The sequence below is a fragment of the Staurois parvus genome, unplaced genomic scaffold, assembly GCF_062004578.1.
Source record: "Staurois parvus isolate SC_StPar_1 unplaced genomic scaffold, SC_StPar_1.0 ptg000115l, whole genome shotgun sequence".
Classification (NCBI taxonomy): Eukaryota; Metazoa; Chordata; class Amphibia; order Anura; family Ranidae; genus Staurois; species Staurois parvus.
In genome coordinates this window covers 1,697,767-1,722,500 of record NW_028317911.1, presented here as the reverse complement: position 1 = coordinate 1,722,500, position 24,734 = coordinate 1,697,767, and the positions used below count along the sequence as shown (strand labels likewise).

Sequence of the window (24,734 nt, the reverse complement as noted above, 5' to 3'; positions counted from 1 at the left end):
TGAGACCGCTCCTGTCCTGTCACGGGTGTGATGAATCCAAGGCCGTCTTTAATATTGATGGGACCCTGGGCAAACATTTTCTTGGGCCCCCCAATCAAATTTAGCTCTTCATCTGCTCTGAGGCATACAATAAATAGCAGCTAAACTCAAAATCAGTTTACTCCAGCAGATAAGGCAGCAATTGCAATTGATTGCCAGAGGTTACAGCATTACCGCTCACTTACTAGTTGAAGAGGTTACAGCACACATTACGGCTCACTGATTAGTTGCTAGGGGTTACCACACATGATCTCTGGCGACTAGAGGTTACAGCACTTAATTGTGTCTCACTGATTGGTTGCGGAAGGTTACAGCACATCATCACTTCACTGCCTGCACATCATGGACTGAGAAGGTTAGGGGACCCACCGACAGAAAACTCCTAGCACTCCTGGGATCATGGGCAGTGCTGGGGGGGGGAGGTTGATGGGATAAGTGGCAGTGCTTGGGGGGACGGGATCAGTGGCAGTACTTGGGGGGACGGGATCAGTGGCAGTGCTTGATGGGGATGGGAGGAGACATTTCTACACTGACCACAAATGTTAGGGGGATTAAAACTGATGACCAATGTAATGGGGAATTTGCCCTGACCCCTAAATGTAATGAAGAATTTACAATGACATCCAATGTAATGAAGGATTTTACACCAACAACCAATACATTTCCAAACTGGCCACTAATGTAAGGGGGAATTTACACTGACCACCAGCAGAGGTGTTGGTGGCTGGAACCTCAGGGGGCATAATATAAATATGAATGCCACATTGCCGCCACTATTGATATATGAATGCCTCTGTTATTAAATTGTGAATGCTGACAGGATCTTCACATGGGAGTCATCTGTACATGGCAATAGGATAGAGCTGGGCAGCATAAGTGACAGCACTCTTCACACTAAGATAACAGACACAGCCTGGGTGAAAGACTTCCAGAGACAGGGGAATGTAAACCAGTACAGTTGGCAAGTATGTGACAGCTGCTTTGGGCCCACAACAATGACTGTGCCCAGGCCAGCTGCCTCTGTTGCCCTTCCTTAAAGGTGGCCCTGGATGAACCCCTAAAAACAGCAGCCTTTCCAGAACAGCTAGGAAAAAAAACCAAAAAAAAAAAACACTTTTTGTGGCTTTGGAGATTCCGTGAGGGTATTAAGCATGGAAGGGGAAAGCACCAAAACTCCATCTTGTAAACATCTGGACACCATGCTGCAGACCCAGTTGTCTGTGACTTCTTGAGCATAGATGACCACAAAGGCCAATAGACATCCTTCCCACCTGTGTGAGTTGGGGCAACCGTTGACAGCGATGTGGACCTACCTTCAGATCCTGGAGGACTTGGGGGTCCAGTTCTTCTTTGCAAACTGGGATGCAGGCTTCTGTTTGTCTTAAGGAGTGTTTCAAGGCCTCCAACAAAAAAAAAATCAAGGCTCTTTAAGGAACTGTCAGATGGAAAGATTCCCTGGGTCTGATTCTCTGGAACAAAACATATGCTTGGCCAAAAAGTTATGGGCTTGGCCCAAACCAAAAGCACAGCTGCTGCAGGACGCTCCTGCCAGTAACAAAAGATGCCTTAAAGAAGGCCTCTAATCCCTAATCTGTGGTGTTAAAGACCAGGACCTTATCCCAAGACGGTCAAGGTCTTATTCAAGTAGGAAATGGCCAGGTCAACCACCAGAAAATCCCATTTATTGTTGAATTCCTCCTCCATAGGGTACTGCTGAGAAAAATGCTTCAGAGGAGAAAACATCTCCAGATGCACCCAATCAGCATACATCGCTTCCTGCAAGTAAGGGTGCACAGGAAAAAATTTGTGATGTTTAGGCTGCTATCAGGACCAAAATCCAGTGACTTTAGAAGAGGACCGTCAAGATAGTTTGCACCATGTCTAACAGGAAGCCCACTGTGGTATTCTGTGTCTGCTACAGCCCCAGACCTTGAAACTCTACAGAGGATTCCCGATCCTCAAAAGGTTTCCTCTTCCAACACTTCATCCCTAGGTGTTTTAAACCAGTGAGAACCCCCGTGAGCTAGTGTTACAGAGCAGAAATGGCTGCAGAAAAGTACTGGAAGACTGTGCCCCTGAGTCAGTGGAAATTTCAGATAGGTGTAGGGATTCAGAGCTAATTTGACCCTAGGGGATCCATTCATTACATGGTAAGCTGTGCAGGGGGGTCCTCCCCACATGATAGGCAGATTTGCAAGACTACTCCATGCCAACCCCCCACCACCACCACACACTTGTGTAATGCTATGGCTTGCTGGTAGGCCGCTTAACCCAAATTGGGAGTGACCATCAGGCTGGACACTTAAGTGGCAAGTCATCCCCAATACAAATGTTCCACTACTTGTGGAGCACTGGCACTGCTTTGGCTGTGCAGGGCCTAACCCGGATAGTAGCAGGACTAGCGGTGAAATGGTGTCTATCCTGTGCTGTAGCCAGGCGCTGCCAATCACACATCTTTCCAGGCAGAAATAGAGTCAAAATGGCATCTGCTCAGACATGCGCAACAACGTTGCCAAACCCCTTCCACCTTTTGAACACCACTACTGCAGTGTGCCTCTCAGTACATAGTTCTTACTCTGTACACCCCCAAATACACCAGGAAACACGAGAGAAAACTGAAACATAAGCACTCGTCATTCCTTGCTGCAGGGCAAGAAGGCCAAATCTTAACCTGAGTCCCACAGGGCCATCAGGGATTCAACTCATCCCTAAGAAGATCACTGTCCTAGACGTGTACAGCGCTCTGCCAGCAAGGTCACTGGATACATTGTACCCTGGTGATCACTGCCTGTAGAATCCAGTGCCCATTGTTACCTTTACAGGTCATCTCCAATTATGCATGCGGGGTCTGGGTACAGTTCCTTTTTGTCTCCAGGGATAAGCAAACCCAGCAGAGGTGTTCAAAATAGGTTATAAATACAGAATTAAATCACAAGAAAGGAATTTTTCAAAAAAGACATCTGTGGGCACATCCACCACCAAAGAACACTAGCTATAAACTGAGGTGTGAATGAGCTGGAACAGGTTATGCCTGGGTGGAGAATTCCTGCCTTTTTTGCCAGTCTCCATTCATCTGACGTCAGCAACATAACCCAAGTACTCAAAAATATGAAGTACTCTTTATCCTCTGATGTACAATTAAGAAACCAAATCAACCAAACTTTCAGAATGTTGATTGTGAGGAGTTTCCTTCGATGTCCAAATCCCAAGCATCATCAAGGTACACAGGACACTATCTCAACAGGTTGGCATTCATCATCAGGATCATCCACAAGGTTGGAGAACTCTTACTCAACTTCAGAGGCAGATTCCTGAGACACCAGGCCAGGAAAAGCCTGTCTTTGGTGCCAGGTGAATCTGCCTATCCAAGGACTTGAATGATTTGTCCTCCAACCAAAGGGTGTTGTGTTAAAGGGTGCTGGAGTTGAAATGGGCAGATGTAAAAGGAGGATACCATCAGCCCAGGACTCTCATGCAAATGCAAAGAGTTGGACAACTCTTTGACTGAAATCTCTGAGTCGGGGCTTGGAAACCTGTGGAAGATAACCTCTGGTTTGAGCTGTGTTTAGGATTAGACCCAGATATTCCAGGTCATGGGCTGGTTCCAGCACTGACTTCTGAAGGTTCAGGACCCCGCCAAACCTCTTGATGTTCAGGACTACATTGTCTACCATAACCCATGCTGACTGTACTCTCAGGAGGTCATCATGACATCCCATACTGGGAATGCCCTGTGAGTGCAGTAAGATTTACACAGGGGCCAGCACCTTGGTTAATACCCGCAGTACAGAATGGCAGGACCACAAATTGGAAGGTAGCAGGCCAACAGAAAATTCAAGGAATCACTGATGCGCTGGAAAATTGAGGACATGCAAGTACAATTCCTTGATGTCCACACAGGCCAGAAAGTCTACCTGATAAACAGAGGCTACGACAGACCTAGTGGATGCAATCTGGGATTTCAGAGTGCAACATTGAGTCAGGGATTTGAGAGACTCAGCTTTAGTCTTAGTGGCTGAAGGTTCAGAGGCTGTTAGTGCAAAAGGAAGATCAGATCGTGATGATGCTGGGTAAGGCGCAGTAGTGTTCTTATGGCCCCTACGTTCAGGGTCAGCAATCAGTTTTGCCATTTGGTACATAAAGTCCTGCATAACTGCAGTAAAGTCCTCCCTGGATAGAACAGAGGAAGCGCCATGCCAGGCAAAGTCTCTGAAGATGGCACAGACTCTAGCAAAATTCCAGGCCAACGGTGTCTGGCACTTTAGGGGGGTAACTACAGACAGCCCCTGAAACATTACTGAAGCGTGAGCTAGAGACACCGAGTATATTGGGAATGGCCTCCATTGTCTACAATCGCACTTATGGTACCAAGCAGGGCTTTCCATACTCAAGTCCAAATTCTGGGAAGCAGATGTAAGGTTAGGTGGCCAAGCCAACAAACATGTTTGCTCCTGATGACATGTGATAACACAAAACAGCTGTAGAGTGATTTTACATGCAAGAGCTCCTGCCACCAATATACGGTGCATACTAGGACATTATGACACATACTTGCAGGGGGCCCCTAAAAGCAAAAATATTGCATTGGACTTTACTATCACTTGAAAGTTTCCTAATGTTCCCGTTTTGTTCTTGCATATATATTTCTCAGTGCAATTATATTTTTGGTGATATAGTAACCTTATACTGTTGCTTATTGTTTATTGGACCAGACACACCACCTGTCTGTAAATGTACAATGATGACTTCATGGCTAAATGTCTTAATGATCAGGTATCCTAACCAAATTTCAGCAGTGCCAGTATGTCAGGTATGCAGTGCCTTGAAAAAGTATTCATACCCCTTGAAATTTTCCACAATTTGTCATGTTACAATCAAAAACGTAAATGTATTTTATTGGGATTTTATGTGATAGACCAACACAAAGTGGCACATAATTGTGAAGTGGAAGGAAAATGATAAATGGTTTTCAACATTTTTTACAAATAAATATCTGAAAATTGTGGCGTGCATTTGTATTTAGCCCCCTTTACTCTGATACCCCTAACTAAAATCTAGTGGAACCAATTGCCTTCAGAAGTCACCTAATTAGTAAATAGAGTCCACCTGTGTGTGGTTTAATCTCAGCATAAATACAGCTGTTCTGTAAAGCCCTCATCTGCTCACAGTACAGAGCTCTAGCAGAGCCCGGGAGACTTGGTGAGCACCCCCGCAGGTGCGTTCATACGCAGGGAGGGGGGGGGTGGAGGCCGGCGCCCTGGTGGACTGTGTGAAAGCAATTGGGCAGCAGCGGTGCCGCCCGAATGCTTTCACCTGACAGGTGAGCCCTGCTGCTTGCCTGCAACAGAGCTAAATGTTGAAGAAAAAGCTACCTGCCCGACACCTGGAACTACATGTCCCGGGCGTCGGGCGATACAAATTCAACATCCCTGAATTAATAGAGTTCACCTGTGTGCTTTCAGTGAAGCCCTTAGAGGTTTGTTAGAGAACGTTAGCGAACAAAGTATCATGAAGGCCAAGGAACACACCAGACAGGTCACAGATAAAGTTGTGGAGCAATTTAAAGCAGGGTTAGGTTATAAGAAAATATCCCAAGCTTTGAACATCTCACAGCCATGTGGGGGACACAGCAAACATGTGGAAGAAGGTGCTCTGGTCAGATGAGACCAAAATGTAAAATTTCAGCCTAAAAGCAAATTGCTATGTGTTGGAGAAAACAAACACTGCACATCACCATGAACCATCCGCACCGTGAAACGTGGTGGCAGCATAATGTTGTGGGGATGCTACTCTTCAGCAGGGACAGGGAAGCTGGTCAGAGTTGACGGGAAGATGGATGCAGCCAAATACAGGGCAATCTTAGAAGAAAACCTGTTAGAGTCTGCAAAAGACTTGAGACTGGGGCGGAGGTTCACCTTCCAGCAGGACAACGACCCTAAACATACGGGCAGAGCTACAAAGGAATGGTTTAAATCGCAGCATATTCATGTGTTAGAATGGCCCAGTCAAAGTCCAGACCTAAATCCAATTGAGAATCTGTGGCAAGACGTGAAAATTACTGTTCACAGACCTTCTCCATCCAATCTGACAGAGCTTGAGCTATTTTGCAAAGAATGGGCAACAATTTCACTCTCTAGATGTGAAAAGCTGGTAGAGACATCCCCAAAAAGACTTGCAGCTGTAATTGGAGTGAAAGGCGGTTCTACAAAGTATTGACTCTGGGGGGCTGAATACAAATGCACACGACACTTTTCACATATTTATTTGTAAAAAATGTTGAAAACCATTTATCATTTTCCTTCCACTTCACAATTATATGCCACTTTGTGTTGGTCTATCACATAAATTCCCAAAAAAAGTAATTTACATTTTTGGTTGTAACATGACAAAATGTGGAAAATTTCAAGGGGTATGAATACTTTTTCAAGGCACTGTATTTCAAAATAACCGTCTGACTTATCTTATTAGTCTTACACTAATATTATTTGCATTGTTTTAAAGTACACATCAGGATTTTGTTTGGTTCATTATAAACTGAGAAATAGACTAAAAGTTTTTTGGGGTTTTTTTTGGGGTTTTTATTTAAAACACTGTAGTGTTTTCCTTAAAAACTGTCTGCCTGCACAGAGAGTGTACACAAAAATGATGTTTGTTTATGAACAAACCCTATGTTACTGCATGTTTAGGAACCACAATGGTTGGAAAGCAATCATTAGCTGAGACTGGGGTTGTCAGGGAAATAGACAGCAGTCCAACAGTTGTCCAATAGGTATAGTATATTAGCATTCCCTCAGTATAGGCACAAATGCTAGGGGACATTATTCCACAGAATGCAGATGCTTTTCAGGTTAGAGGTATCTAAAATGAAGAACAAAAATTTAAAGCAGAAATAGTCTTGCTGTAAAAAAACTGCAAGCAGGCAGGCTCTTCTGCAATGCATTGCCCCTACCTGCCTGCTCGCTGTCTGCTTTGGCAATGTAAACTCAGTTGTACATGCACAGCTCAGCTCATAGTCCCTGAGTGCTGGGATGATGGCCTTCTGCGCATGCGCAGGAGTAATGTCATCCTCTGCCAGCCAATGAAGAGGCCTGAAGACTGGCACTCAGATGATGCTGGTGCAGGACCAGTAGACAGGAATGTATGGAGATATTAGTTCAGCTTTATTGTATTGAAGCTTATCAGTCCTTACATGTAGTAACTGTATTATTTTAAAATTTTTAGATGACAAAAGAGGAAGACACGTTTGAAGTACAGCCTGTGACACTCATGGCTACCTTCATAGATACAGAGGCTGTGAAATTACCAAGTAAAAAAAAAAAAGAAAAAATAATGCACCCACCTTGTTTAAGGACTAGTTAGCAGCACCAGTATATGAAATTTTTGTTTTGAAGTTTAAACATGCTTTAAAGATACAGTAAATTGGTGAAGCAACCTGGGATTTGAGAGTGCACACTTACCAATTTAAAGGCTCTTGATGGGGCTGCCAGAGCACCTGTCTTCTCCAAATAAGCGTCCCAGGAGAAACTTTTTGGGTCTTTGTATTCTAATACAGAAAAAAGAGATTACATCTAAAGATGAACTACAAATTTATATCTAGACTTGACTTAGAAACAGTATCCTCCTGTAAATCTACTGCATACACATGAGCTGATAAAGAAATTTCTGACAGAAGGAGATAACAGGGAGCTGAAGGATGAGCGGATAAATGTGCTGCAACCTGGCACTATCTAGCAGGGTTGTGTAAATATCAGGGCTGACTGGACAGAACAAATGATGTGGCATATAAAATAGTGCCCATATATGTATTTAAATCATGTACTGAGCAGCTTGCTTGGACGTTAGCTTTAACGCTTTCACTGCCAGGCCCCGAACTCCACATTTAATCCTAGGTGGCTAAACGTTTGCAATGTTTTACAGCTTTCAGAGTTTTTTTTCCTTTGTTGAACACACATACACAAAACATTTTCTGAAAGCACAGGACAGGAATAAAAAAAAAAAAATTCCTAATTTGGTAGGTCCTGAAATAACAGTTTATCAAAATAATAATTTCAGTACAACTCCTCTAAAATTATTATTACACAAAATACAACATAACTTACAGATTTTCTACTTAATCTAAATAACATTTTATTACGTTAATAAATCCCAAATATTTGTACATTTTAAATTGTGTCTTTTTTTGTGAAATGGTGAAAACCAAAAAAGGAACACAACTGTAAATAAGCAACTTACATCAAAAATCTGGATGTTGGCCTCACACCCATGTGTTGTGGAATGCCCAATCCGCAGTGTCATGTGTGAATTGCGCTGAGATAAAATGCACACACCAGAGCGCATTATGAGCACAATAACAGCAACTGGTATGTCTCTTGGTATGGCACCATAGCCACTGGTATAAATAGGCTCCTTGGTATTGCACCGTAGTACACCAACACATGTATTGTGCATTACCACAGTGTACGTGTTTATTCTTTAAATATATTTTTTTCATTTTATTTCAGATTTGTTACATTACTGTCAGGGAGCTTTGGTGATGCACCTGGTGGGGGCTAAACAGTCCCCCAATGTTTCCCCTTTTCAGAGAAAGCCTGAGGACACAGGACATTCTAATTCTCCCCTGTACTTTGTAATGAACATAAGAATACTCTGTGCAGAGCGCTTTTGTATTCATTCACAAACAGGAAGACATTGTAAACATGTGACTGATGTTTACTAGGTTTTCTGTTATAAATGATCACACAGTGCCCTGCACTGAGCATTCTTGCGTTCATTTAAGCAATCAATAACCATGATAAACATGTTTGTCGACCCTTTCTCCTTTACCATCCCGAAGATCCGATCTTCGCCCTGTGGAAGGGAGGGGGGGGGGGGTGTTGAGCCATCACAGGCTGGGAGAGGGGATCACAGAACAGAGATAAAAGGGAGAGCCATGAAGAAATCACAGAGCACCCAGAGTTGAGGTACAACAGAAGGGGATGGGGGGGGGGGGGGGAGAGGTTCAGTCTTACGGTTTGGAACTCCGTCTCTGATTATTAGCATAGGCCTGTCAAAAAAGGTGAGTGCCTCAAGGGTAAGGTTCGTGAAAGGGGTAGACTTGGTGTAAGGTGGAATATAGACATTAACCAGAGTAAATATCAGCTCTGGCAAAGACAGTTTAAGAATTACATAAGTGGTCCATAGGATTCATTATAATATCTGGTATGAGGAAGGGGAGGGCGGCACAGTGACTTAGTGGTTAGCACGTCTGCCATGCAGTAAATGGATTATGGGTTCAATTCCCAACCATGGCGCCTCCTGCATGTAGTTTGCATGTTCTCCCTGTGCTTGCGTGGGTTTCCTCCGGGTACTCCATTTTCCTCCCACACTCCAAAGACATGCTGGTAGGTTAATTGACTCCTGTCTAAATTGTCCTAGTTTCATCCCTGGCCACACGGGATCTCCTGCATGGTAGGGGTTGGGGAAAGACCTAGCAACCTACCCTGTAAAATAATTGCTAAGAGAATTCATGGAAAAAGTCGCTTACGAGTGACGGTCCATGCAATCGCCAAGGGTTGGATACGACTGAATGGATAGAGAGAGAGATGTGGAAGGGGACCCTTTTGAAGGCCATAAAGTGTAGTGCCTGGAGTCAGACTAGTGGGGGTTTCTGCTTAACAAGAAAATCAGAGACCACTTAAGTATAGTTAGGCCCCTGGAATTCCAGGAGACAATCTTAATTTGTTCAAACACTGATGCTGTATCAGAAATAAGAAAACTTAAAAAAAAAAATATATATATACAAAATCAGGGAAATTTTATTCATGTAGCAAAGAGAGATGCAACCTAAACCCTACCCCACCTGCTCTTTAAAGCCTGGTTCACAACTATGTGGTTTAGTGCATTTTGCAGAAATGCACTACAATCCATTTAACATAGTTTCCTATAGGACATGTTCACATCTATGCGTTTTTCAGCCTCTGCGTTTTTTGGAAAAAGTCAGGGACTTTTTTTTTAAATGCAACATTTAATAGACCTCAATGGACATGCAGCAGAAACGCATGTAGTGTGTTTTTGATGCATTTTTAAAATGTGTTTTTGATGCATTTTAACCTGAATAACAAAAAAAATAACGCGTGAGAAAAGGATGAAAAACAAATTGCATAGGTGTGAACCAGGCCTAAACCAAAACTGCAATCTTTGAAGAGCACCATAAATATGCAAATAATGACATCTACTGGTACAATGAAAAAGTGCACTCATCAGCAAAGAGTTTTAAAGGGTAAGTTCACCTTTAGGAACATGTTATATGTTACACCCGTATTTAAGGCGTAACATGTAATATGTTATGTTAGAAACACTGGATTGGCTTGACAGCAATGGTTTTCTGTCCTGGCTGTGTGGAGAAGAAGGTGGTTTTGCCGTTCAGGGAGATTCTAAGCTTAGCCGGGTGCATCAAAGCAATGTCTCTCCCCTGAAGTCAAATCTTGATCTCCATAACTGTCTGTCTTGACCTTCATAAAGGCATGTCTTCTTTAAATCTCAGGGGAGAAGTAGAGAAAGCTGTTAATGCAGTTGCCACTGAAGAGGAGTTCTGCCACAGCCCTGGCGGCACAGTAGATTGCAAGAATTATAAACTTCCATGATAAAGTGGCTATCAGGGGTCTGGGCCCAGGAGGTGGCTTCTGTGGGAGGATGCAAAGTGCTTTATGCCAAAGAAGATGAAGATTTCCAGGTTAGAGAGAGAATCTTTAAGCCATGTTTCTAGGAGAGTGTTCTGCCCTCTCAGGGAAACCCGTAAGTCTTAGGTTATTATGCCTGGAGCAATTTTTCAAAGCCTCTATTCTCTGTTGTCAAGCAAGAAGCTCCATCTTAATATCTCTGGAATCAGTGTTCAGGGAGATAAAGTCTCCTCAGTAGTACTTACGTGATCCTCTGCAGCAGAGGTACTGTAAGGTTTGTAAATCCTACTTCTGCAATATTTACCCCTTCAATCTGAGGGGCCAGAATGGGCTTACAGATGATCTCCAATTTTTGTGCCACAGAAGCTACAAATTGTTCAGAACTGCCCTCTGTGTCCTGTTCAAGGTTAGAGCCAAGTTCCAGAACAGCTGAAAAGGAGCAGCGTAGAGGCACCTCCTAAGATTCTTGGCTGCACTGAAACCATACAAGAGGAATAGGGTGCATGGCTGCCATCGCCATTTTGGCTATGATGAGAACAGGTCAGTTTTCCAGCACTGCTGGTGTACCTCCTTTGCCTGATTGTCCCCATCTCTGGAGTCAGAAGACAGGAGAGAGGTTGTACTGCAGATACTGGCCAGTGCAGAGGACAAGTGTGTGCAGAGTGGTTGCAGGATAGATGAGCCTAGTTGAACTCCAGGTATCAGCATGCCCATCATAAGGTGGGATAGTTGTTAATAATCACAGTGGTTTAGTAGTTATAACTTCTGCAACATTAGGGTCATCTGTTTGAATTCCAACCAGGACACTACCTGCATGACGTTTGCATGTGCTCGTGTTTGCGTGGGTTTTCTCTGAATACCCGAGCTTCCTTTCACACCCAAAGACATGCTGGTAGGCTAATTGGCTTATGTCTACATTGGCCCTAGGATGTCTATGTATGCATGTGAGATAAGGAGATTGTAAGCTCCCTGAGGGCAGGAACGAATGTGAAGGTACAATGAATATGCAAAAGTGCTGCATAAATGGTCAGTGATATATAAAATACCTGTAATAAATTTTAAAAGATAATAAATAGCCAATAATAATTGGAGAATCCCAATAATCTCTGGGTGTCCTTAAGGCTTGTGAGTGGGGCAAATTCAATATTGAAAGCGCTTTGGAGAAGTCCATGATGGAATGATGTATCCTAAGAATGGCACTTCACGCACTTCAAAGACACATTTCTTCAGCTTTGCATTAAGTTTGTTGGCCCGAAGCTACTGGAGAATAGTGTGGATGTGACAAGAGTGGGAAGAGAGATCAAAAAGAACACCAAAATATCGTCCAAGTATACTGCCATGGACTTTTAGAGTACAGTAGATCTCTAAAGATATGGTTAACAAAATGCTAAAAGAGTGCTGGGGCTTTGCACAGACCAAAAGGGCATCACCAGATATTCATAGTACCTGTATCTGGTTTTGAAGGTGGTCTTCCATTTGTCTCCAGCACAGATTTTGATGAGATTGTAAGCCCTTCTAAGACAAATTTTGAAAAAATGTTGTCCTCAAGAACATGGTCAAATAATTTGCTGATGGGCAGAAGACGGTGCTTGTTCTTTAAATTGATGTTATTCAGTCCATGGTACTCAATGCAAGGATGGAGAGACTCGTCCTTATGCTGTATGAGAAGGAATGCTGCATCTGCATGAGGAAGGGCAAATTAATACCTTTTTAAGATTGTTGGCAATCCTGTACAACTCCATGGCTTTAGAAACGTGACTGAGAGCAGCCAAGTGCATTTAGGCCCTACCATAAGGTATACACTAGGGCCTCATTGTTCCAGGACAGTGTACTGCAGAAGCGCAAAATTAAACTGCATAATGGCTGACAATAGTGGTAGTGGAGTAGCAGAGCACTGTCAGCAGATCCTTTTTGTAAATGAAGAAAAGTAGTTGCAACAGAGTAGGTTCAGCCAGGTTTATTAAAAGTGTGTTTGAAGGCCAGTAGAAAGATCAATGTCAGAAAAGAGGGAGTCCTTGTGCTGCCAAATGGAGCAAAGCCCATTTAAGAGCATCATCAGATGATAATGAGATGAGATTTGTCACTTTAGTCTGGTCCATGGGAAAGTTGCTAGGTTGCAGTTTGAATGTATGATACAAGGTTCAGGAACCCTCTGTAGGCAGATGGATCACCAAAGTAGCATGGTGAAGGTGACACGTGGAGAGTGGAAGAGGCATTTCCAACTGGTGATACAGACAGCAGCTGGAGGAGCATAACGTGAGGATGTTACCAGAATATTCTTCTGTAACTAGTCGAGGCAGTTGGACAGGCTGCAGAAAGGTCATTAGCACGACTCTTGGACATTCAGTCTCCGTGCCAATGCCTGAAGTGGGTCCTCCTCAGGTAGAGGTTCAGTAGTAGGGTTCATCATGTGATGCCCATGCAAACTAACTAAAAAAAATTTAATGAACTGCACCCTGCTCTGACAATGTAGGGGTTCACCAAGGGACAGGTGTTATAAACCAGGGATTTTCCCACCAGGATCTGAACTCAACTGCACCGCACTGCACTCCCAGGTTGGTTTGCCAGATACTTGCACATAGTTGGAAAAATAAGAGCAAAGAGAGAAGTTCGAATGTACCTGGCTGGGTTCAAAGTAGAAGAGTTTAGCAAATGGAGGATAGAAGGAGAACATGTGCACAGCTGCAGGAGCTCAGAGGCACAGAGTTTGTCAAAAGGAATAGAACAGGATTAGCTGTGCCCAGCAGCAAGGGCTTGGACGGGCAAAGCTGGCAATGAAGTGCTTCAGGAGTGGTGCTGCCTTGCTGCAAGGGAGAAGAGTTATTGCAACTGGGGCATACCAGGAACAGTGCCAAGATTCAAGAGAGACACATGGAGCATGCCAAGAACAATGTCTGTGGCCAGGAGTGACAGGTATAACATGCCTGAAACAGTACCAGAGGCCAGGAGCAACAGATGGAGAAAACCAAAACCAGTGCAGTCAGCCAGGAGCAACAGATGGAGCATGCTGGAAAGAATGCAAACCACAATGCCAGTGACAGGTTGAGCACTGGACATTGACATTGGACTGTGTGGACCAGGTGGTGGGAGAAGCAGGGACAGGGATGCTCAGGGACAGAGGCACAGTAGGACAGGATTAGGAAACATGGAATGTCAGCATCAAGTGAACAAATGTAAGATGGGAGTCTGTTCATGGTGTACACCAGCCCTTTAGGAATTCAGCCTGGTGCTGCAGAAACACCTCATTGGCTGCAGCTGTGCCACCCAGGGTGAAACCTGGAAGTGTGCAGGGCCCCGAGCCGTAGAAGATGCACCACTGGAACAAGGAAGGCAAATAGCTTCTATGCCTAAAAATAACTAGAGCTTAGAGGTGTAATAAAATATTTTTAACATCGGTCATAATGCAGGCCACAAACAATTTTCAGAGAATTTTGGCAAGCTGTGCTCCTGTGAATTTTTAAACTACAAATCCTGTCTTCCACCGCACCATTAGTTCCTAGTGATCACCACACTCATAGCCCATTAACACGTCCTCCTGCTCTCTAACTGAAAGCCTGTACCTCAGTACAGATAGAGCTGGAGGAAGAGTCTGGAGGAGCCAGGCATTGCACCTGTGATTCACCGACTGTGGTTGCAATGCTTTGTGGGCTCATTTACCATAAAATAATACATGCACATTTTTATGCAAATACTGAATACGTGCATTTATTATTTGTTTTGTAAAAGTATTATACCGCAAGCAACTGTGATCATTTCATATAGAAGGCAGAAACTAATGGAGAAAGGTTGCATTTGGTCAAAGGTGGTTGAAGGTGCTCTGAAAATTAGTGTGTGGCAACATCCAGCCACGGTCAACTAATGCTAGTTAAAAATAGAATTAAAAAAAAAAAATCCAGACCTCTTTGAACCATGTTACTTGTTCCTGACAGCCTTTGGGGGAACTTTCCCCCTCCCTCCCCTTTATACCTCTCCCCGCCTATAGTAGTCTTTCTTCATTCCTCTACCTTTTCTTACAGAGAGATCAATTCCGATCCACGTCCCTTTATTAAGGGCAATACCTACAATCCTATGGTTGAGAAATAAGCTATGTACACGACCTGTAAATTCACTTTTGCAACTTTTTTTCTAGCAGCCTCTAACGGCACCCTATCAACATGAACTTTTGGTTTGAGGTATGTATTGGATAACCTTGACAGGGAATTATGATTTCTTTAACTAGGATAATGCTCACGTGTCATGTCCCAACATTTACAGCATCACACAGAAGTGAGTAAACCCCTTACATTTTTGTAAATATTTGATTCTATCTTTTCATGTGACAACACTGAAGAAATTACACTTTGCTACATTGTGACGTAGTGAGTGTACAGCTTGTATAATAGTGTAAATTTGCTGACCCCTCAAAATAACTCAACACACAGCCATTAATGTCTAAACCACCGGCAACAAAAGTGAGTACACCCCTAAGTGAAAATGTCCTAATTGGGCCCAAAGTGTCAATATTTTGTGTGGCCACCATTATTTTTCAGCACTGCCTTAACCCTCTTGGGCATGGAGTTCACCAGAGCTTCACAGGTTGCCACTGAAGTCCTCTTCCACTCCTCCATGACGACATCACGGAGCTGGTGGATGTTAGAGACCTTGCGCTCCTCCACCTTCTGTTTGAAGATGCCCTACAGATGTTCTATAGGGTTTAGGTCTGGAGACATGCTTGGCCAGTCCATCACCTTTACCCTCATCTTCTTCAGCAAGGCATTGGTCATCTTGGAGGTGTGTTTGGGGTCATTATGTTGGAATACTGCCCTACGGTCCAGTCTCCGAAGGGAGGGGATCATGTTCTGCTTCAGTATGTCACAGTACATGTTGGCATTCATGGTTCCCTCAATGAACTGTAGTTACCCAGTGCTGGCAGCACTCATGCAGCCCCAGACCATGACACTTCCACTACCATGCTTGACTGTAGGAAAGGCACACTTGTCTTTGTACTCCTCACCTGGTTGCCGCCACACACACTTGAGACCAAGATAAACCTTTTTGGTTCACTGTGCTTCAACTCAGTTTCAGGGTCTTGGTAATCTTCTTATAGCCTAGGCCATCTTTATGTAGAGCAAGAAATCTTTTTTTTCAGATCCTCAGAGAGTTCTTTGTCATGAGGTGCCATGTTGAACTTCCAGTGACCAGTATGAAAGAGTGAGAGCGATAGCACCAAATGTAACAATTGCTCCCCACCTGAGAACTTTTAACACTAAGGAGTCACATGACACTGGGGAGGGAAAATGGCTAATTGGGCACAATTTAGACATTTTCACTTAGGGGTGTACTCACTTTTGTTGCCAGCGGTTTAGACATTACTGGCTGTGTGTTGAGTTATTTTGAGGGGACAGCAAATATACACTGTTATATAAGCTGTACACTCACTACTTTACATTGTAGCAAAGAGACATTTCTTTAGTGTTGTCGCATGAAAAGATAATAAAATATTTACAAAAATGTGAGGGGTGTACTCACTTCTGTGAGATACTGTATTCATTTGAATCTCTATGTACATGATCTGTGATCACATACTATGCGTTCAAATTTTCAACTTATTAATAAAACTTTTGGTAAAGTACATCCCACATCCAGATGTTAACACCACATACACCAGCCAAACTGGGATAACACCTGCTTATATTTGTTACATGTTCTCATTCACATAGCATTACTTCGCTTTTTTCTGCTATGCAATATTAACCACTTGATGACCAGCAAAGTACCAGTACATCGCTGGACTGGAAGGTAGATATTTTTTAGGGCCAGCGATTCCATTCAATGTAAACCTAATTCTAGCGGCTAAGCTGCCACTGGATTACTTTTACAGGAGGCAGAAGGGGGTCCCACCCCCCTCCCACCATTGCCTTTACTGGACTTTCTCAAGTGATCGGGGAGCCTGGTAAGGATGGCATCTGCTTCCCGGAACACAGTGAGAGGAACAGATCTTGTTCCTCCCACTGTGCAACAGCAGAAACCGTAAGTGACAAGGATTTCATCACTTCCGGTTTCAGTTCCTTTGTTTACAAGCCGCTTTCAGATGTGTATCAGCAGATCAAACCAAACTCGGTTTAATCTGCTGCTTTGAAGGCCAGAGGAGATATCTGGGGTCTCATAGACCCCATATTTTTCCATAAAGAGGACCGGTCATGGCCCATGCTATCACAAGGGATGATGTTCATCCCTTATGATAGCAAAAAAAAGGGATTTAAAAAAACTTAAAAAGATACAGTGTAAAAATATATAAAAAAAATAATAGTAACAAAAAAAAAAGAAATTTAAAGTGCCACCGTTCCCCCATGGAAAAGCAAACGCACATGTTGGTCCCATGAGCATACATAAACAATGATCACACCACACGAGGTAATAACATCAGAGTGAGAGCAATAGTTCTAGCACTAGGCCCCCTGTGTAAATCTAAATTGGTAACCTGTAAAAGATTTTTAAGCATTGCCTATGGATAATTTAATGTATCATAGTTTGTCACCAACCCACGGGCGTGTGCAATTTTAAAGCGTGATATGGCGTAATAGCTTTTACATTTTACCAAAAATTGGGTATTATATTGTGTTTGTTTTCACTAAAATTCATTAAAGTGTTTTTTTTCCAAAAAATGTGCATTTGAAAAACCTCTGTGCAAATTGTGCGACACAAAAAACTGCAACACCAACCATTTTATTCTCTAGGGCCTCTGCTGAAAAATATGTTTGGGGATTCTAAGTAATTTTCTAGCAAAAAAAAAATGCTGATTTTGTAGGAGAGGAATGTCAGAATTGGCCTGGGGCTCAAGTTGTTAAGAATTGGGCTGAGGAGTTAATGTTTACCATAATAAACCCTGCCTGTACTGTGCTGGCAAATCCCATTATCAGCTACAACCAGATTTTAACACGTAGGTTGATTTACTAAAACTGGAGAGTGCAAAATCTGGTGTAGCTCTGTAAAGAAACCAATCAGCTTCCAGGTTTTTTTTAGGAAAGGTTGATTGAACAAGCTGAAGTTAGAAGCTGATTGCCTGCCATGCACAGCTGCACCAGATTTCGCACTCTCCAGTTTTAGTAAATCAAGATCTAGAAGCTGGCTTTCTGCAATATATGTTAATGAGGGGAAACTCATGTCTATCTTTGTCACTAAAGACAGTTGGAGTTTCTGCTCATTTCAAATTGTCCAGAGTAGCTTGCAGTTTGCCCAAGTCCTGTTCCAAACAAACACCAGGAAAGGTAAAAAATATTTTTAGGTACACTGTGTGATAGGGAACACATAAACATATAATGGGGTTCTCTCAAATGTGACTGCAGAAGTGGAAATACACTTCAAATGATGTATAATAGTGTACCCTTTTTCATCCAAATAGGTTGACAAGATATGCTCAGAGTGCTTTACCTGGTGGGGGAGTCAAAGGTATCCCAAGTTCTTTACAATGTCCAACAGGTCTGATATATGGACTGCTAGCATCACACCTGGGAAATAAATGGTATTTAGTGAGATCCTCTCAAAATTACAAACCCCTATCCTGCTAAAGAAAGTCATGTCATTGTGAAGGTTCCTCCATGAACTACAGAAATGTCTGCAAAATGGACTGTAAATATAGGGGAGTCACCGATAATGAATTACAAGTCAAGTCTATGTAAAGGTTTGTTAATTAATAAATGCATGCAAAAGGTTTGGGCAGCAATCAAATTATTTTAAGGAGTAACTCCACTTTCATGCGTAAAAAAAAGAAAAAAAAGAAAAAATCTAGAATATACAACTGTTGTATATAAACAAATAAAATGTGCACTATGGCCTGAGTAAGAACCAACAGACAAGCAGCTGACAAAATACCTCGATACCAAAAACCAAAAAAGTGCAGCACTATATTACATAACTACAGCATCTCCTTGGTGCCAAAGTGCAGAAACAAGAATTATGTAACAATCTCCCAAGTTATAAAGTGAATATAAGCATTTCAAATGGGGACTTTGTTGGCCTTTTAATTTGAACGTAATGTAGTTTTTTAATATAAATATTTTTCCTTGGTTTAGTTCCATTTACAGAATGCACAGAAGGAGGTGCAGTCGGAGGACTAATTTACAATCTCTAGTTACTAATGGGGATTGGGCCAAAAAAGTACTTGTTTAAGGGTTAATTCTGCGATCTCCCCCTCTGTGGGAAGTGTGTCCAATCTCCTCCCCATCCTATATATCCCATGGATGTTTTCCTATTTAAGAGTGTGGTGGCCGCATGTGTCCTGAACCCCAGATGACGTCATATATGTGGCAAAACGCATAGGACGGAGCTGAGATACACGCGAACCACGCATGTGCAACAAGTCATGGTCCGTCTTTGATTCTGGCAGATGGATGTTTCCCTTGTATATTAGAATAGCTTTATACGCTACATTTGTAAGTGCATTGGCTTAACTGCTTCCCGACCGCCCTATAGCAGAAATACTGCTACATGGCGGCATGGGTGAGCAAAATCATGTATATATACGTGATTTTGCATTTCCAGGTAGGTGGCGCGTGAGAGCCCTGCACGCGCCCTACCCACGCCACCCTACGCGGCCGCGCCTGTCAATCACCAGGTTCCGGCTGGTGATTACTGAGCATCTCTGATGGGGAGGACGACTGTTTTGTTTACTAATAATTCTCCCTGTCAGCTCGGGCACACTGCTTTTGATGGCTGTGCACAGCCATCCAAAGCAGTGTACTTACAGTGAAGCACATTGACATGGTCCCCTAGTAAAACACTCCCTGTACACAGTTAACCCTTTGATCGCCCCTCATGCTAACCCCTTCCTCCCCAGTGCCATTAGCACTGATCACAGGTAGTGGTGTCACTGGGGATGTCAGTGACACCAAGTCAGTTCCCCCCAGTGTCAAAATGTCCACTGCAGTCCTGCTATAAGTCTCTGATTGCCACCATTACTAGAAAAAAAAAACCCCAGTATCTATACCGCCACTTGAAAATTTTATAACTTTCACGTATTGGGATTGTTTTTTTTAGCAAAGACATGTAGCAGAATACATTTTGGCCTAAATTTATGACGAAATTTGATTTTTTTAATTTTTTACTGGACATGTTTTTACTGGACAGTATTAATAGCAAAAAGTCAATAATATTGTTTGTTTCTCAAATTTCGTCTTTTTTTTTTTTTATAGTGCAAAAAATTAAACAAAAAAACAAAAAAAAATGCACAGGCAATCAAATACCACCAAAAGAAAGCTCAATTTGCGGGGGGAAAAAAAAAGGACATAAATTTAATTTGGGTACAGCGTTCCATGACCACGCAATCGTCAGTTAAAGTAACAGCGCCATAACGCTAAAAATGGCCTGGTCAGGGAGGGGGATAAATCCTAAGGAGGGCAAGTGGTTAATAAATGTCCTGTTTTAATACTGATCTTCACTATGGGGAGTGTTCTCCTTTCTTTGATGTCTGCTTGCCAACCCTGGTCACATTCTTGAGTGCTGCTGACTTTTGGAGTGGACAGGCTGTTTGCGGGTGCCATACTTACCTGCGGGTCTGGAGAAAAGTTGTAGTGATCTGAGAGCTCCCTGGAAACATCATAAGCTCTGTTTGATCACTACATATTAGGGGTCATTCTGCTCTGGTAAGCTTCTGCCTACTCAAACGGGTGGTGTGGGGTGCATGTCCTCTGGGACCAGGAGGCTATTACCCACTTCTGTCATATATTGGGAAGATCATCTTTCCTCCAATTAGTTTCCATTAGGACTTTTTATTGCTACCATGCGAGTTTTAGAGATCTCTGGTTAATCATTCATGCTCCTCTGTGGACTCTGTTTTCACCTTTGTGATTTACATATATTAATTTGAAAAATGAAGTATAACTAAAAGGCAAAAAACTTTGACAGCATAAAACTGAAACTATACTGTATGTTGTATACACTGATCTGTATATAGCGTACAGTACAGTGTCAGGGTACAGACTGGTTGGTCTGTAATGTACAGTATGATGTAATCAGGGTGGACTGGTCTGTATATAATGTACAGTATGTTAGGGTACAGACAGTACATTTACACCATACTGTACATTATATACAGACCAGTCTGTACCCTGATGACACCATACTGTACATTAGATACAGACCAGTCTGTATACTGACACTGTACTATGTTATATACACTGGCCTGTATATAATGTACGTTACAGTGTCAGGGTAGACACCGTACTGTACATACATTAACCTGTTTGCAGGACTTGCCCCCCTCAGTATTGAGTTCTGCATCCAGGGACGCTTCCAGAGCTGCCTCACTACAGGAACAACATCCACATGCTCATGCTGTTCAGCCCCTTGGTGACCCTCCCTCTCTGTCACCGGATAGACTCTCCTATTGGTTTTCCCAGTCCAGTAAGGGAGGAGTCATGACGTCACCCCACACAGACAGGATAGGATGGCGGCACTGCATAGTAACACTAACATAAGACAGAAGGAGTTTGGCAAGCTGCAGCAGACTCACAGGCCTTTTCACTGTACTGCAAGCATGCAGGGACTTGCATCGCCCGATCGCACAGTGCTGAGTGGTGGGAGGAGGGGAGCCAGCTCCTCCGCCTGTGCAAGTTGGCTGGAAATTTTACCGCCCCCCTAATCCTGCCACCAGCCCTGGTGTCACCCGTCTTGCAGGTGTCACCCAGATGCGGTCCGCACCCCCATAGCGATGCCACTGCATCTTATAACCTGAGGGTTGTTATATAATTCTTGTTTCTGCAGTTGGGCACCAAGGGGGTGCTATAGTTATTTATTATCCAATGGCTCCCAATGCTACATCTAAGCCAATGAGGGGCGAGTGAGAGGAGAGCCTTGTGCACATCACTGGATCGCGATCAGGCAACAATAAGGGGGGCTGCAGTGAATGCTGCATGCAGAAGGTTTTTTTAGCTTCATGCATAGCCTTCATGAAGGTAAAAAAATCTTCTGCCTTTACAACCACTTTAACATGCCAAATGGATGTATAACCAAAAAGTTCTTGTTAGTTTTTTTGTTTTTTTTTGCCGTGTGCACTAGGACAGATCCTACCTCACTTCCAGGCCCAAAGACACAACTGGAACTGATGGAAAATGCAACCTCTCAGCCTTATTCCAGTCACAGCGTCCTTGAAAAGTATTTTCATTTCAAAGCACCCCAGGCTAAAGCCTGGCTCACATTACTGCGTAACAGAGAATGCATGAAAAATTGGTAGCGACACAGACAAAGATGCTATTCTTTAGCAGATACGCAGGGGTGTCATTAATTCTTAATATTCCTCCACACATTGGTAAATTCAGTGCATTTTTGTGAGTGGTACAATTTTAAAAAGAGGTCAAAAACTTCTTTCCCTGCATTTCTGTGGGTAGGGCAGCCCACTGAAATGCATGGTCTGCCCTACATGCAGCACTCAGCCACACAGATGTGAACCAAGGGCTGACTGACACACAAGGTCGGAGGGCCATAAAAACCATGCAGTTAAGTTGCGTTTATACCACCCTTAATGCTTCCCCTTTAGCTGCAGAGGCAGCAGCCAGGGTTGTTCACATGCTGTGCTGCATTTAGGGGGTTAAAACAGGGAGTGAGGAGGTGACTTGCCGCCTTTTCACAGCCTGTCAAACGACTCAGAAAATAGATCTGAGCATGGATTGCTTTTTAGAGGAGTGGCAGTCTTGGCCGCTATTACACATAAGCCCTAAAAAAGCAGTTCTGATTGATCCTACAGAATTAGGGATCAAGACTAAAAGACACACACACACACACACACCTTTCAAAAGATGCAGTATTGTACCCACACTTTCACTGCTAGCTGCTGCAATACTGGGTACTGTCCTGTAGGGGGAGGTGGAGAGGTCAGGTCTCAAGAAAGACACCTCTCACTTGCATTACTCTTCACTCACGGTCCTGATCATGCTACTGCCGTGCCAAGGTATAATTCAGAAGTGGAGCGGGAGCTTGGCCTGATCTGAATAATTTTCCCCCATCAGTATGCTGCAGCACCCCTGACTACCTCAGGCGGCATCCCTGTTGAGAAACTCTGCTGCCTAACTCAGCCTGACAGAGAAGAGCCAAGCGCTGGAACATTCTTTGTGTTCCAGTGCCTGTCATCCAAAGAAGGTCTGTACTGTAAGCTGGAGCTGTACGAGATGGGGAGAGAAGGGGGGGAAAGCGAGAGAGAGAGAAGGGGGGGAAAGCGAGAGAGAGAGAAGGGGGGGAAAGCGAGAGAGAGAGAAGGGGGGGAAAGCGAGAGAGAGAGAAGGGGGGGAAAGCGAGAGAGAGAGAAGGGGGGGAAAGCGAGAGAGAGAGAAGGGGGGGAAAGCGAGAGAGAGAGAAGGGGGGGAAAGCGAGAGAGAGAGAAGGGGGGGAAAGCGAGAGAGAGAGAAGGGGGGGGAAAGCGAGAGAGAGAGAAGGGGGGGAAAGCGAGAGAGAGAGAAGGGGGGGAAAGCGAGAGAGAGAGAAGGGGGGGAAAGCGAGAGAGAGAGAAGGGGGGGAAAGCGAGAGAGAGAGAAGGGGGGAAAGCGAGAGAGAGAAGGGGGGAGAGAGAGAAGGGGGAGAGAGAGAAGGGGGAGAGAGAGAAGGGGGGAGAGAGAGAAGGGGGGAGAGAGAGAAGGGGGGAGAGAGAGAAGGGGGGGAGAGAGAGAAGGGGGGAGAGAAGGGGGGAGAGAGAGGGGGGGGAGAGGGGGGAGAGAGGGGGGGGGAGAGGGGGGGAGAGAGGGGGAAGAGAGAGGGGGGGAGAGAGAGGGGGGAGAGAGAGGGGGGGGAGAGAGAGGGGAAGGAGAGAGAGAGGGGAAGGAGAGAGAGAGGGGGGAAGATAGAGAGGGGGGAAGATAGAGAGGGGGGAAGATAGAGAGGGGGGAGAGAGAGAGGGGGGAGACACTGTTCAACTAGGCTGCCAGCAAGAAGGTACAGAGCATAGGGGCAGTGCACACAGTGGATGGGGAAAATGACAGCACACACAGGAGAGGTGCATAACTTCTGCAGCTGTGCCATCTAATCTACAGCCTTGTGCCTCCACTGCTCTGCCTTGTACACACAGCAAAATCTATTGAGCCCAGACCTGCCCACCAGCTATTGTAGGAAGAGGGTCTAAAGTCGTGAATGATGGCAAGCTGCAGACTAGAGCCGTTGTTTATAAACCACAAGCCAGCAGCTACGACTCCAGTCCTTCTTCCCGCAGACCTGACTCAGTTGCCGGAGAGAGGAGTGCTTGCTAGCTTGTATTTTTCACAACACAAGCTTGCAACTAGTACTGTAGTAGTCTCTCTCTCCAGATCAGCAGTAGCCCTTATTCAGCCTGGGGTGGAGCTACTGCCAACACAAACATTAAAAAAAAAAAATGTGCTTTTGTAGCACAATGTAGCCAGGAATCAGAATGGAAGCAAATGTTCTGTGCAATTGGTCTCCTGAAGGATACCACAAAGATTTAAAAACCATAGTCATAGTTTTTCTTCAACTGAAGTCCTGTAGGGCATATGTGTTTGGTCTATGAAAGACTAGGCAGGTAAAGTGTAATTATATTTTAAAAGAAAGAAAAAAAGATGGCTGTTACCAGTAATCATAACTGTGGTCCCAGTTATCAAAATGAATAAGTAGTCTGTTCTCCACAATATCTGAAATTGTAGCCACACACAGTAAAGATGGATTCTTCCGATCCACAGCTTCCAGTTTCATACCCACACGGAAGCCAGATGGCGTTACTGGCTGTAAACAAATGAGTACAAAACATGAACTGAATAATAGGTTTACAAAAAAAACAGTATAACAAAAAAGATGAATGGGCAGAATTAAGGGATTTATCTCATTAAAATAAAACAAAAATCCCTACTTGAGAAGCTCCTACAGTGGACGACCCCACTTGGAGTTGCTTAGCAAGAGTGGTTCATGATCATGTTATCAATATATCAGTTATGATATAATGAGCATATGCCAGCTAGAGGCTTCAATTAGAAAAATGTAGTTTCAGCTTGCATAGGCCACTGCAGCGTGCTGGTTTAAAACTGTAATTTTCTGACACTATTATAGTATTTAAAAACAATACATTAA

The 24,734-nt window shown here is 43.7% G+C and overlaps 1 protein-coding gene across 5 annotated transcripts in view; it reads right to left on the bottom strand.

Annotated features, from left to right (window-relative positions):
* The window catches only part of LOC149467327 (lethal(3)malignant brain tumor-like protein 3), an 83,095-nt gene that overhangs the window by 22,237 nt on the left and 36,124 nt on the right, over window positions 1-24,734 (bottom strand). For all 5 annotated transcript variants that reach the window (XM_089671899.1, XM_089671901.1, XM_089671902.1 and 2 more), the window contains exons 11-13: window positions 24,241-24,392; window positions 18,108-18,184; window positions 7,497-7,582 (exon numbers count right to left, since the gene is read on the bottom strand). In XM_089671899.1, the coding sequence (XP_089528025.1) occupies window positions 7,497-7,582; window positions 18,108-18,184; window positions 24,241-24,392 (315 nt within the window). The remainder of the gene's footprint in view (window positions 1-7,496; window positions 7,583-18,107; window positions 18,185-24,240; window positions 24,393-24,734) is intronic.